This window comes from Pygocentrus nattereri, chromosome 12 (genome assembly GCF_015220715.1).
Source record: "Pygocentrus nattereri isolate fPygNat1 chromosome 12, fPygNat1.pri, whole genome shotgun sequence".
Lineage (NCBI taxonomy): Eukaryota > Metazoa > Chordata > Actinopteri > Characiformes > Serrasalmidae > Pygocentrus > Pygocentrus nattereri.
The window spans coordinates 23688269-23702956 of NC_051222.1; the positions used below are offsets into that span (position 1 = coordinate 23688269).

The window sequence follows — 14688 nt, forward strand, 5'->3', positions numbered from 1 at the left end:
GACTGGCCTTTATTTATTTCATTTTCAGTCCAAGCGGCCAGTACGTACAAGTAAATTATTTCTCAGGAGATATTTCTGAGGAGATTAGTTTTAAGACAATGCACTTGCATAAGGAAGGAAAAAGTCAAAGGAAAAAAAGTTAAAAATAAAGGTAAAAGATATAGAGAAAATGGAACTCCAAACAACAGTGTAAACCAAAAGTGTCACCATCAGATAAATAGTGCTCAGAGCTTTCATCTCAAAATTAAACTTTACTTGCTTTGGACCTGAAAAAAATCCATAAGTGTTTCTGTCCATCCTTCCACTGTGAGATGATAACTTAATGCTATGGGTCTGAAAGGATATGTAGCTGTCAAGAAGCTGCTACTGAGAAAAGGAAACAGACAAAAAAGAACATCTGCAAATCCTAGAAACTACTTGTGTTCTCAGAACAACTGTCCACTCTGGAGTCCTGACCTCAACATCACTGAGTGTGTTAATGTGTTAACATACTGAGTTCTAATAGTACTACATTTATGTCAGTAGTACAACAGTTGACCCTAAGCTAGAAAATCCAAAGTCCTGCAAAGGGGGTTAAATATCTGACCTCAACAGGACTGAATGAATTAGGTTTCTCTGACCAGTATTTGTGAATGTGATTGAAATGGCTATTGTTTTCTTTAAATTAAAGGTCCAGACCTGTTTTTTGCCCAAGAAGAACAGAATATACAATTTTCTGACTACAGGCTCGAGAATGTAGTATGCCAATTTAGTAATGGTTGTCCTCTATGCATCAGGCGGGCGTTTAATTGCTTCTGATTGGTCTAACTGAGGGGTGCCACTGGACAGTCCTGGATCAGATGTCTTGGATGAGGTCTGTTAGACTGAGGTGGATAAATCTCCATTCCCCAGTTAAAACTTGTAGGTTATAATTACAATTGCCGCTTTTGCACAACAATTAAAACTGATTATGTTGCCTAAGGAAACTCTTTACAGTATTCAATGAAAATAAGCTGCTTTCTGCATCCTACACTGGAATTCTCTGAAGATGTATGACGTTTTCCCATTTCCTGTATGCAGGCTTTTGCATGGACATCTCTATATCTCTAGTCTGTGTACAACGCATATGAGCATAACATTTGGACCTGAGCGTGTGAAAGTATCAGATAGTATGATCACAAGAGAAAGCTTATTAATCTCTGAACACCACATGTTAACAGTTTCTTTTTCAGGTGCCAGTCAATAACCACAAGCTGTTGATAATAAGAGCTCATTACATATCGACTGGTATATGAAGAAAGTGCAGTGGGCTGGACTCACATACGGTACAGTGTATCTCTCTCTTTCATGCACACACAAACAGGACTTTGTGGGTTTTGCATTCAGGTAGAAACTCATGAAAGTTATCTGTACTTTCATACTTGAGTGGCCGAGCACACAGAGTTGAGTTTCTAGACATTAGTGAATCATCTGGGGGAGGAGATTTTGATCATGAAATACTACATATTGTGCAAAAGAGACCAGCCTTTATGCACTAAATGAAACTAAAACAGCCTCAATCACAAGCTTTTGTTTTTAAAGCATCAGGGAAAAAAACAACAAAACATATTTAACGACCAAATATAATATCAATTTTCAGTATTCATATTTTGACTTTATACCAACTTGCAATCTTTTCAGGATATTTGCTTTCAGTTTTTCAAAGAAATCTGCAGCGATATTTCTCCACACCTCCGAAATTCAGTCTTACAATTTCATAAGAAATCCCAAATATATTCAGTGATGTTGAGGTCTGGACTCTGGGGAGGCCAGTCCATTGTTCTGAGAACACTAGCAGCTTCCCTGCTTGATTTCCTTTCCTCACTGACAGCTTCTTGACAGCTACACAACCTTCCAGACCCATAGTGTTGAGTTGTCTTGTCACAGTGGAAGGAAAGATAAAAACACCTGTGGATTTTTGAGAGTGGAGCTTGATTTTGGGATGAAAGGTTTAAGTACTGATGGTGACAGTTTTGGTTGCCCACTAAGTCTAGCAAGATTGTTAGAAGTCTCATTTTCTCTACATCTTTTAATACTTTTGTTATGTTTTTCTAACTCCACTTTTGGAAACTCCTGTTTTTTTCCCCATATTTTCATTTGACCTTTCCCTTCCTTAATGGAAGTGTATTATGTTATATCTAATCTACTCAGAAATATTTCCAGAGAAATTAATAACTGATTACTTGCTGGAAATGAATTAGTTTCCGAACTTTACACAGTACTGCACACAAACACAACCACATATGCAAACAACATGTTTCTCAGCATATACAGTACTGCGCAAAATGCCTTAGGCCTGCAAAAACTCTTCAAAACTATGTACATAGGTAGTGAGTGTGTGGTTGCTTGTAAAAACTTATGATATTAGAATAAAATGTGTTGTTTTCAATAAAGTTAATGGGCTACTTAGAAGAACATGACTTTGTTTCTCCTCCTCCTGGATGCAGCTTCAGCCATTGCATGGATTTGTTCAAATCCACCACCAGCACACAATTTCACATAACAGACCTCTGAGGTGGTGCATTATTTTGCAGTTGGCGACATGCCCAAAGAAGAACACCAGGTCAACTATTTTTGTCTATGAGAAAAAAGCCCCTGTGGTAAACAACAAAGTTCTGAAGCTAATACATTTTTTCATAAAAACATTTCCCCTCTGGATATCACGAAGTCCTGTGAATTACGAGGCCATTTAGCGGTTGAGGTACAAATATGTACACACTACAAGCTAGCTAACACTTCTGCACATTTAAGCGTCATCATTGGGTCAACCAATTTTGGTAAGATCTATCTTATGATGTCATTTAATGCACTGAAGTGTTAGTGAAGTGTTAGCTTACATGCTGCATATATGTAGCAATATTCCTTTTTCTACTAATTGTTAACTTCTAAACTCAATTGAACCAGGGGGGATGTACTTTAGATAAAAACTTGTCCAGATTCTAATGGGGGACTTCAAAATCACAACACATCCTCAGACATACACGAAGTGTTGACTAGTTGAATCAGCCATTTGACTGCACCTACAGATATTGTGCTATGAGGAGAGCTGTGGAAATATCTAATAAAAAACTGAGATACATAAATTCACAAATAATAGAATAAAAGTTTATTCTACTGATAGTGTTTTTCTAAGCAAATGAATGCTTACTGCACAGATAAACTGCTTTAAACATAATTTTATCAGGTGATATAAAGGCAAGAACACACCAACCCAACAGACACCAATATTCTAATACTGGAAGACCAATGTTTGGAAAAAGATTGATAAACCAGCGTAAATTGGGAAAGAGCACTGTAGAACGGTGTGAAAGAGGGGAAGGAATTCAAGAACAGTGTGAATGAGGCAACAACATTTTAGAACAATGTGAATGTCAGGAGAGCGTTCTAGAGCAGTGCGAATGAGGGGGGAGCTTTTTACAACATTCAGAGTATGAGAGAGAACATTCTAGAACCGCATTCTAGAGCAGTGTCCAACTACTATATAGAGTAGTTGTATCCAACTACTGTATAGAACATATACATCTGTAGTGCTGGCCTGTCAAAATATGATCCATTTCATTTAAAACTGAAATAGGTAGCTGTTGCTTGGTTCATTTTCAGTGATCAATGCCTTTGGTTTGCAAATATCTTTCTTAGCGTTTCTTCCATCATTCAAGTCTATGGTTAACTTACCAACTCTTTGTGAAACAATCGTGATAAAAGGTGAAGTTGGAGGAGAAAATCATGCAGTTAAACAAGTTTGTTTTTTAAAATAAATTACAATTAACAATTAATTACATTTATAGCATTTAAAAATGAATTTCTGATCAATCGAAATTCAACATTCTATTTTTACAATCAAGGCAGTTGCATCATGAGAAATACAAACAATGCATTGAGAAAATTAATGAATTGTTACACCACTGTTATAGAGTCTGTTGTAGAATCCCAATAATCATACTTTTTACGTAGATTTTGCACAGTACTGTGAGTGTGTACAGGTATGTGTGTGTGTGTGTGTGTGTGTGTGTGTGTGTGTGTGTGTGTGTGTGTGTGTGTGTTTAACACGCATACCTATTCTGTTCCTCCAGCTTAGCCAGCAGCTCCAGCTCATCTGGGCTAAGATTTTCTGAGTCAGCTGGCGAGGCCGCTGGTGCAGAGAGTGCGGCATCATGGGAACTGGAGTCTGGACTGAGCACAGGGCTTCCTACAGAGGGGGGGTCAGCCTCTAGACCTGCAGGCGAGGAAAGATTCTCCAGCTGCACTGAGCCCACCATTCCCCCATCTCTCTCTGGACTACTGCTGGGGCTAGACATGACCACCAAGCCCAGGGTAATGGTCCAGGTACAAGGTCAAGGTCAGACTGGGTTTCTGGCGGTGTAATGCCGTGGCTTACACGTGCTTGATCCAGAGACAGAAGCAGGCCACCTTAAGGGGAAAGGCGTATATCAAGGACGGCTTAGTCTGTAAAGGAGAGAAGAGAGTCAAATTTTAGACTGGATTTCATATTACGTCAATGAAAGATGGTTTGACTATATATTGTAGATCCAATTTTAGACTTCTTCATGCCCATAAACACTAGCTTTTTGTGGTATTTTTGGCATTAATGGTTCTTTTGTGATACTGCTAATACTGTGAAACTGTCTTGAAGTATTGTGATATTACATTTTTGCCATATTACCCACCCCTAGTAACTACAATAAATTATTACTATGAAACTATTATGTAAGGCAATGTTAGTTATGTTATGTTAGTGCAGTTCATCTGAACAACTAGGAACGCTGCCATTAAAACCTTGTTGTGCACCAAAAAGCAGACTGAGACCCCCTGAGCCCCTTGAGGTGGTGGTGGTGGTGGTGGGGGGGGCAATTTATTTTTCTTCTATAAAAGCAGTAAGCCACTCAAGGCAGTGCATTACTTTGATTTTGATGTCATGGGGAAACTACGCTAATGCACAGCCTCTGGTGGCTTACAGCCTTAGAATATCACAAGTCTGATAAAACCAACAAGCCCTGTTAGGCCAGAGAAGAGCACAGTTCCAAATGTTTGGATTATCAGCACCATTGATGACTGGAGCTGATATTCAGCATTTTTCTGATTACTTGGCACTTGAACTTGAGCAAAAAAGTTCAGTGCGCCCAGTCATGCCAAACAAACATGACCCAAACTGCTTGTGTTGTAGTTTGAACTCTTCCAAATTACGTGTACGTCTAGCAGAGCTTCTTTTTTGTTTACTGTGAAAAGTTTTACTCCGATGTTTACTGTATATATATATATATATATATATATATATATATATATATATATATATATATATATATAGTGTAGGCTTTACACAGATTTCTATGTCTCACTTGTACCCACATACTAAAAAGGTAAGCTCTGCCCGATTTGTGCCCTTTCAACACTATGTCAGTGACGCACACACACACACACACACACACACACACACACACACACACACATATATATATATATATATATATATATGAAGGTTGTGTAAATGTATATTTGTTTTTTTTTTATTTAGAATTTTGAGCTCCTTTTTGAGTTCCATCTTTCTTATATGTATCATTTAAGAAATATATTTTTTAAAGATGATCAAGAGCAATTTAAGGTATTTATTTTTATCCATTTAAAAATGACTTTAGAATGTTTTTTGCAGCCTATACTGTGTAAAGTTTTTATGATGTTCGAATATTAATTTAGTGTACATTCTTGCAAAATTTTTAAACTACATAGATCTGTAAGGGGGAGCGAGGAGGCGGACGCACACGCTGAGATAAGCGAGATTTATTACGGGCAAATCCAGGGTCGTGGTCAGAACAGTCCAGGGTCAATGAGCCGACACGTACAGAGTTGGGGTAAGACATAACAAAGACTAGAATCAACACAACCAAAGACCAGGTACAAAGACACGATACAAAGGTACAAAGACTGGCAAACGGAAGGGGCAAACACAGGGCTTAAATACACGGAACAATGAGGGACAGGTGATAACAATCAGGGGCGGAGTTACAAGACCAAAACATGAGCACATGGACAGGACTGGGAGGAGCCAACCGTGACAAGATCAAGTTTATGGTAAATGAATCTCGGCCCCAAATATCAGTTATGGGTGTTCTTGATTGCTAACAATAAGTATTGATTGACCCCTAAAATTATCCCAATTGTTGTCACCGATAAACAGCTTTTATGGCTTTCTATTCATTTAAGTTTTGTTTATATACAAACTACAATGAAAATACAACAATATGTCCTACTTTGGTCTGGAATAAAGGTATGTGTGTTCTGCCTTGTTTTGATTTATTTGTAAGAGTTAATGAACAGATATCTGGTTGTAAGAATTAATGAATGGATATGTGGTTGTAAGAGTTACAGAACGGATATCAGCAAGGATGGAAACAAAAAGAAAAAATGTGTAGGGCTCTAGGGTTAGTTTTTAGATGACAGCAATGGAGGAGAAAACATAAAAACGTTTTATTATTCATAAATAGCCATAGGAAATAGGTAGGCTGAATAATGGAAGCTGCCATTATTAATGAATAATGGAAGCTGCCTCTTCAGAGGGGCTAATGAGCAAACACTAACTGATGCAGTGTTGTATGTAGATGAGGACTCATCATCTTCTACACAAAGTCACTGTTTTCTGGGTTGAGGTAACATCAGCTACTGTACTTAGCCTAGTTAGCTAAAAAGCCTAGAAGGAACCAGCCATGTAGTGTCCGCTTCTCAGCTGCACCCTTGGCAATGCGCTCACATTCAGGCACTCCTGTTTCATAGCACAAACTAAACTATAATATATTCACTTACAAATATAACAAACACTAACATTTTAAAGTCCATTTTAAATGTAAAATTAATGTTGTACTGAGTTGTTGGTCTGTATATTTTCTCTGTCGTCCCATGAAGAAATGTAACAAATACCTGAATAGTGATTCCAGCATTCGAATGCTGGCATTTTGAACCATTAATAGAGTACTCGTGTATCCACATGCATCCTTAGTAAACACACCCTAAAGGTGGAGGATATAAAATGAAGAATAGCATCATAACACCTGAGGACATTTTCATGTTATATGTACAGGTGGGTATAGACATAGGTATGTGTATCAAAATGTAGAATGCAATTTCATTGAAATGTTCAAAATGCACCAGCAAAAGAGCAGCATCACTTTTTAAAAAGTATTAAAAATACTGATTAATTCAATGTGTGCAATAATAATCTATTTAGGTAAGAACAGGAGGAAAAATCAAACAGTTGGTGCAAATGAATGAATAAGAGAATGATATATGGGCTGACATCCAATCAGGTGGTTGTAACTTGAATCTGCTTAAACGTTGCAGTATGTACGGATGTTTTAGTTCACAGGTTCTACTTTTTTTTTTTAATAATATATGTAGTTGTTCAGTGTTATAGTAGGACAGATGAGATACTCTAAGTACCCATGTAATTGATCACAATAACGATATTCTAATGTCATATTTCTCATGAACTAATTTAAACTGTTTTTAATTCCACTGAAGATGAGCCTTTTAAACAATGCATCATTAACTTATCATAACACTCTAAACACACACAGACACAAACAGACAATCAGAAACTGCTGACCTGCAACCTAAGAAACAACAATAATTAAGGGTTGAGGCGAAGGCAAGAAAACAACTGCTACAATAATAACACCTGCTACATTCAAAATATTTTAATAAGGGAACCAGCACATTTGATGTAACAAGCACTCAGAGAGCTTTTTCTGAGCTACTGGACCAAATTTCCTCTCTTCCTGTTACAGAGGCAAAGTACTGTATATCTGTATTAAGACTTCATATATTGTTTATTCCCTCAGTTATTTTCCCTCCAGTAAACACCTGCAGTCTCACTGTTACAAGGGGAGAGACAGAGAGACAATTACCCAAACCTCGAACCATGAAAACTCATTTTCTGATAAGTGAAGCACTGTAGATGTGTATGTGTGTGTGTGTGTGTGTGTGTTTGAGAGAGAGAGAGAGAGAGAGAGACAGAGAGAGAGAGACAGAGAGAGACACAGAGAGAGAGAAACTTCACTGGAATAGCACACTGGATTTGTCTGCACTCATTAAGCATACTGATATGACATCTGTAATAGAACGCACATTTCTAGAAAAAGACTTCTAAACTCAGTGTTCTTATGTTAAAATACTTTTAATTAACAAAGTTGTGCCAGATGAAGGTAAAACACAATAACATTTTGAAGGCCAAAATGATATATGTTTATATCATAAATTCATAAATATGTGATATAAAAACTGTATAAGTACTCAGCGAATAATTTTGTCTGCACGTTAATACAACTTTTAAAATCAATAGTAGGATAACTGTTTAATTTATTCTTGTTCCAAACTAATTTCTCATTATGCAACATGGATGTAAATATGATTCTGTACATGCTCCTGAACTGTTATATTTTAATAACACACAATATTATCTAGTCTTGTTTTTAATTTGATATTTTTAATGTGATATTCGTTTGGTTGCACTATGCAGAAGTCAGAGATTGCTGCCTTTAATTAACTTTCCAGTCAAAAATATATAGTTTTTTTCAGCATTAGGAAAAAACTGAGGAGAATTGCTTTCATTTTTTTCATGAAATCTACACAGATATTTTTTCCTGATTTCTATGTTAGGACCATGTTGACTGGAAATAAAATAAATGAATGGTGGTCTCTGATTTTTACAGCACATAATGCCACAGTCTAAAGGGAACACTATCACAATATCAGCCTTTGCACTAAGGATATAATAATAATGATAATAATAATAATAATAATCTTTATATAGCACTTTTCATGTGAGTGGCAGCTCAAAGTGCTTTTAGACAGGTAAGACAGCTTGACAGTAATATAAAAAATCATTAGTTTTAATTTAGAATCAAATTAAAGAGATAAATACCAAGAGACGCAGAGTTTTAATTAAATGTTAAGTTAAAGAGATACGAGTTTAAGTCTTATTCACTGAGATTGACGGTCTACTAAAAGGTGGAATTGAGTTCCACAGTTTGTAAGCATAATAGCTGAACGAGGCCTCTCCATGTTTGCAGTATTTTACAGAAGGTATTTGCAGAAGGCCACTATCTGCTGATCTAAGATCACAGGCTGGAACATAAACAGGCAGACACTCTGCAATGTAAGTGGGTGCTTTATGATCATTTAGAACCTTAAAAACAATTAGCAGAACAGAATCTATCCTCAAAGACAGGCAGTGCAGTCCTTCTCTTTTTCTTAGGATGCACGCTGCTGCATTTTGTACGAGTTGTAAGAGATGTATTGTTTTCTTCTGAAGTCCAGTAAAAAGAGCGTAATCAACTCTGCTTATAACAAACGCACAAACAAGTTACTCTGAGACAGAAAAGACTGAATTGTAACGATGGGGAGCGATGTTGAGGCACACGCATGTGTGGAGACAAGCGAGATTTATTATGGGCAAATCCAAAATCAGGGTCAAGACAGTCCAGCTTTAACGAGCCAACATGGAGAAATGGAGGGAAAGACATAACGAGATAATCACAGAACACAAAAATCCAAATACTTCAAACCAAACAAACATCAAACGATCAGAATGATCAAACAGGTTTACAAGCATAAACATCAAACACGATCAAACAAAGACCAGCACTAGACTAAGGAAAACACAGCGCTTAAATACAAGAGGGCTAACGAGGGTTCACAAGACACAGGTGGAAAACAGGTGGAAACAATCAAGGGTGGAGACAAGAAACAAGGGGCAGAACGGGAGGAAACCAAACAAAGAAGCACATGGACGATAAAAAGTAAACAGAAAAGCACATGGAGGAGTGGGAGGAGCCAACCGTGACATGTTCAGCTCAGAGTCTAGATCACTTCAGTTTTGGTATATGAAGCTAGAAATCTGAGCTTCTCATAAAGCAGCTTTCTCTGCGTCTTAGTACCAAGGATCAGTATTTAGTTGTAGCATTTTGTGACATCCACTGAGAAATATATGACACACAGCTGGTAAGCCTGTCAAAAAAGTCTTGATTTTCAGAAAGCATTCAAATTTATAATTGCGTGTCATCAGCAGAGCTAAGAAAATTGACATTTTGTTTCCTAATGACGTCATGTAGGGGGTAACATGTAAAAGAGAAAAGCAAAGGCTCTAAAACTGAACCTTGAGGGATTATTAATACATTAATAAGTACTTAAACAAACCAGTAAGTGTGCTGACAGCAACCTGACCAACCATAATTGGGTGTTTGGATAAATTTATTTGTTGACCGATATGAGTACAAAATTTTGGCCTTGTAACCAGGTCACCAAAGGATTTATTAATATGGTTTAATAATTACAAAGCACATAACAGTTGCACTATGTAGCGATATATTCATACTATGGTATTCTGTCAATTTTGGCAAGCCCTAACTCACACACGTGTGCACACAAACACACACACACACACACACACACACACACACACACACACACACACACACACACACACACACACACACAGCTGCAGAGTGCTGAATTATGTATGGAGGGCTGTGCATGTGAGTGTGTCTTGTCAAAGGGGACTGTTTAACACAGAGAGTGCAAGCTCCAATCTGGATTCATTCAGCACAGCACTGTACCGAGGAACTTTTAATTGCAGGACACCTGGAGACTATTAAAAAAAGCCAGGCTGAAATATGTCTGGATGACAATATACACCTGGGTGTATTGTTTATTCATCAGTACTGTAGAGTTACTTCTTTGTAATACTAATATTGCAAAAGACTAAAATGAGCTCCTCTAACCTCTGTGTTGTATCACAGTTGACCAATCACAGTTCCAGATAAATACTTCTGTGATTCAAGATATCTGTGTAATCACAGCATGTTATATTGAATGAAACAGCTTTAGTGATGTGTCCATAGACAGAGCCTCTGTAAAGGCTGCATTTCATGTATAGCATATAAATCGAATTTATATTCGATTTAGAGTCAATTTTGGAGTCAATTTCAATGGATTATGATACAGTTATGTTCCCTGACTAAAGATACTGAGATGTACCCCCAGAGACCAAAGGGGCACTGCCCCAGAGAAAGTTTCATGCCTTTATTTCTGAGAGTGTACGTCTGGCATTGGAAGACTATGGCTCAACCAGACAATCCAACAAGATGTAAACTCAACAAGTGAACTCATCAGATTCATGTGATTCCTGCTGTCACTGTGCTACAGCGACTATTATTGAAAAAGACAGATAATATACTTTAAGTACAGATGTGCTTTTGTGACATGGAATGAATCCAGCTCTTCTCCACTGTAGCAAAGTAATTAATGTAACATAACAAGCTAATGCACATCATTTAACATTATTTACACGAATATCTACTTAATTATGTATAAGTTAAAGTAGGGTTTCTGATTATGGTATTGGTATTGACAAGTACTAAAAAACATGTACTCAGTCTAAATAAAATGATATTGATGCATCCCATACTAATAACCACTCCTCTCCTTGAGTGTCTGGAGGAGCTTAGGAGCTCAACAAAGGGTGGTGCAGAGGATGGTAGAGTGTCTTTAGAAAGTGATGTTTATTGCAGAAACGTTTTGCTTTGTAAGTAGCTTTTCTTATTGTCCACTTACCACTGCTCATTTCCACTTTGATTGGGGTTTTCAAGATCGTGTTAGCACTAAGCTAGTGATGGTGAATATTTACATTCTATCGCAGTTCTATAGCTCAAACACAAACATTTTAAGTTTGCAACAGACATTCAAAGAACAATCTTTACTCTGGATTTTGACTTCTTCAGTAAAGATATAAACTCATAGCCTGTCTCCTAATATTACTGGAGGCTGTTATCTTAGCTATATTCCCAACTTCGCCTAGTAATGACAGATAATGATCCCATAATGTTTGTGATTTGTGACATTATTTTGTTGTTTAACACTATCTTGTGCATCAGAGATGTATGAAGGCTGGGTAAGAGGACGCGGTTATTTAAACGGGATGGGAGACAAGCCTGCAGTCGCAGGGTCACAGTAAAAGGAAAATACACCAAAAAGGCAGACAATTCACACCTCACAACTATAAACTAAATATCTCATGGTAGATACAATAACAAGTAACATATATGTGACCCAGCAAGGAAAATGCAGTTTTAACTCCTTTAAATGGGGCTTCCGTTAGTAAAAACGATGCACACACTCATCATGCACACATAGCAAATTTGCATTGTTCCCTACCACAGATGGGAGTAGGGTAATCACACAACAAAGCAGAATACACAGAGAGCGAGAAAACAAAAGCAAGGTAGGAGCTCATACATTTGCACACCACAGATTTGCCTGCAGCACACAGGGGTGGTAAGAAGAAGCTGAAAAATAACTCATGGCAAGAAATAAACCACAGAGACAAAAAAACGTTTAAACAGAGAAAACACACAACTCAGACAAGGGTTGTATTCATTAAGAGAAGGCAGCCCAATCAAAAGAACCATTAACAAGCACATGAGTCCAATCCCCACACACACACACACACACACACACACACAACCTTGGCCGACTAGTGCACTGCAACAAGAAAGCACAATGAAATTAGCCCTAATCTCTACAGAGAATACTCACTGAGAATACAGAGAGAATGCAGCGCTGCTGCTACAACCTGAACACGAGGCACAACATCTTTCTAATGTCACATTTGCATATAAACTAATACTTACAGTATATAAACACTTGCTGTGGTCACTCAAGCTGCCAATCCAATGAATCTTGTGGTCAGAATGTTACATTTGTGATAGTTCTTACAAAAACATTGTGCTAATATGTGCTGACATAAACCAATACAATAGCAGCAAACTACAATTGGTCATAAGCTCTTCAAAACAGAGCTGCAATATGAGCATGGGGTACTTCATCCCATATCTCTCTAATAGTACATTCAGTCAACATGACAATTTCTAATAGTAACATACAGAGCTAAATACACTCATTTCCTAGCTCATACCCAGTAATATATAATATATTGTAATATATAAATAGGCTAATAACTATGTGCTAAAAAAAGAATCCTTACAGAGAAGCATATATTTGATCATGATAGCAAAACTTATCATTATACTGGCAAAATATCATTGTATTTTCCACCGCCAGATTCAAATATCCAGAAACGCAACTGTAAATGGCTATATGACAGAAGCTGAGTGTTACAGCGGATTGTTAAGGTCAGTCCAGCACACAGTTTTGAATGTCATCCAAATGCACCAATTAAAGTTATGACTCAACTCAAACACACTGAGCTTTATGTTTGGGCTCCTGCAGAGTATAATGACAGGTCCAGGATCAGGGTTCTTGGTCTCTTTCCTGTTTATAATTCATTGTCCTGTAAAAGATCAACTGAACTGACCTTGGGACAGCACTAGTCTAACAATCCTTACATCCAGTTATGAGTCATAAAGGAGTAATTCACAATGAATACAAATGAGATCGGACCGTCTTTTTTTCCACTGTGTCTGTGTACAGCTGCTCAAAGATCAGAACTCCCAGGTGGTGGAACGTTTAAAGCTGCCCAAGTAAATGATACAAGAGTGAGGTAACATGACTTCAATGCGAATGACTGCTGATTCCTCTTTTTGAAGACAATGAGACAAAAATGTCCAGACAGAAGAAGACTGAGGGTCAGAGAGAATAGGCAGAGAGAGAGAGAGAGAGAGAGAGAGAGAGAGAGAGAGAGAGCGCAGGGCTGTTGTGAGGGAGAGAGCCTAGGGCACTGGGAGATGGCACAGGGTGTGTGCATGTGTGTGAAAGTGTACCTCGGTTTCTAGTCACAATAATAGCATTGTGTGTACATGCCTCGTCGCATCTCTTTCGCTTTCAGGCTGGTGAGACTGAACAGCACAGGCACAGTTATTGTAGCTTTCAGCACCTTATTCATCAAACTTATTTAACCTTCTCTGCATAAAACCCCAAATCTCAACTCGTCTCTACACTGAGCTATTGTGCTGTTTTACAATGGCATGAAATCACAGAAATAAATTTAATTTACAATTAAAATTTAATTCGCAACAAGACAACTATTAAAAACATCACATCTTAGGATGCACTGATACACAAATTGTGGACCAATGCTGAATTTTAATGTCCATATCTGCTAATGGCGATACATAAACGTGTTAAATGTAAAAATTGGGAGTAATATAATCGGAATTAGAATTACAACTGAGACAAACAACATTTATTTCTGTAGGGTTACAAGTCCAGTATAACGAATAAGATGCAGATATTTTAGCACAGAAGTCCTGCGTCACCTACACGTTCTGCTCTTTTGGAGTATTCAACAAATAGTGCAACCGATACTGCATTGAAACACTGGTTGCAGCTTTCAGAAAAAGATGCACAGAAAAAAATCATGTTTGTCTCATTTCTTTTATCACTTTCTTTAATAAAAGACTAAACCTATTATGGTTATTAACAGCATTATAACAACAATGCTTATATGGAAGCTTATAGGTTAACTTCATATTTTAAACTTCATACATTTTATTACAGGTTAACGATCCTTTTATTTATATTTCTATTTTATTGTTATTTTAAAGCTGCACTATGTAAGGTTTTTGTTAAAATTAAAAGAAGGAGCATTACTGAGTCAAGAGAAAAATGTCATCTGTGTGCTGCTGCAAGTCACCCTGTAAAGCCTGATATCATGATTTAAAGGTCAGA

At 37.3% G+C, this 14688-nt stretch overlaps 1 protein-coding gene across 2 annotated transcripts in view; it reads right to left on the bottom strand.

The window, feature by feature from the left end:
* si:ch211-239f4.1 (EVI5-like protein) overlaps positions 1-14688 on the bottom strand; it is a 55436-nt gene that overhangs the window by 29650 nt on the left and 11098 nt on the right. For both annotated transcript variants that reach the window (XM_017699116.2, XM_017699115.2), the window contains exon 2: positions 4072-4461. In XM_017699116.2, coding sequence (XP_017554605.1) covers positions 4072-4313 — 242 coding nt within the window. In that variant the 5' untranslated portion in view covers positions 4314-4461. The remainder of the gene's footprint in view (positions 1-4071; positions 4462-14688) is intronic.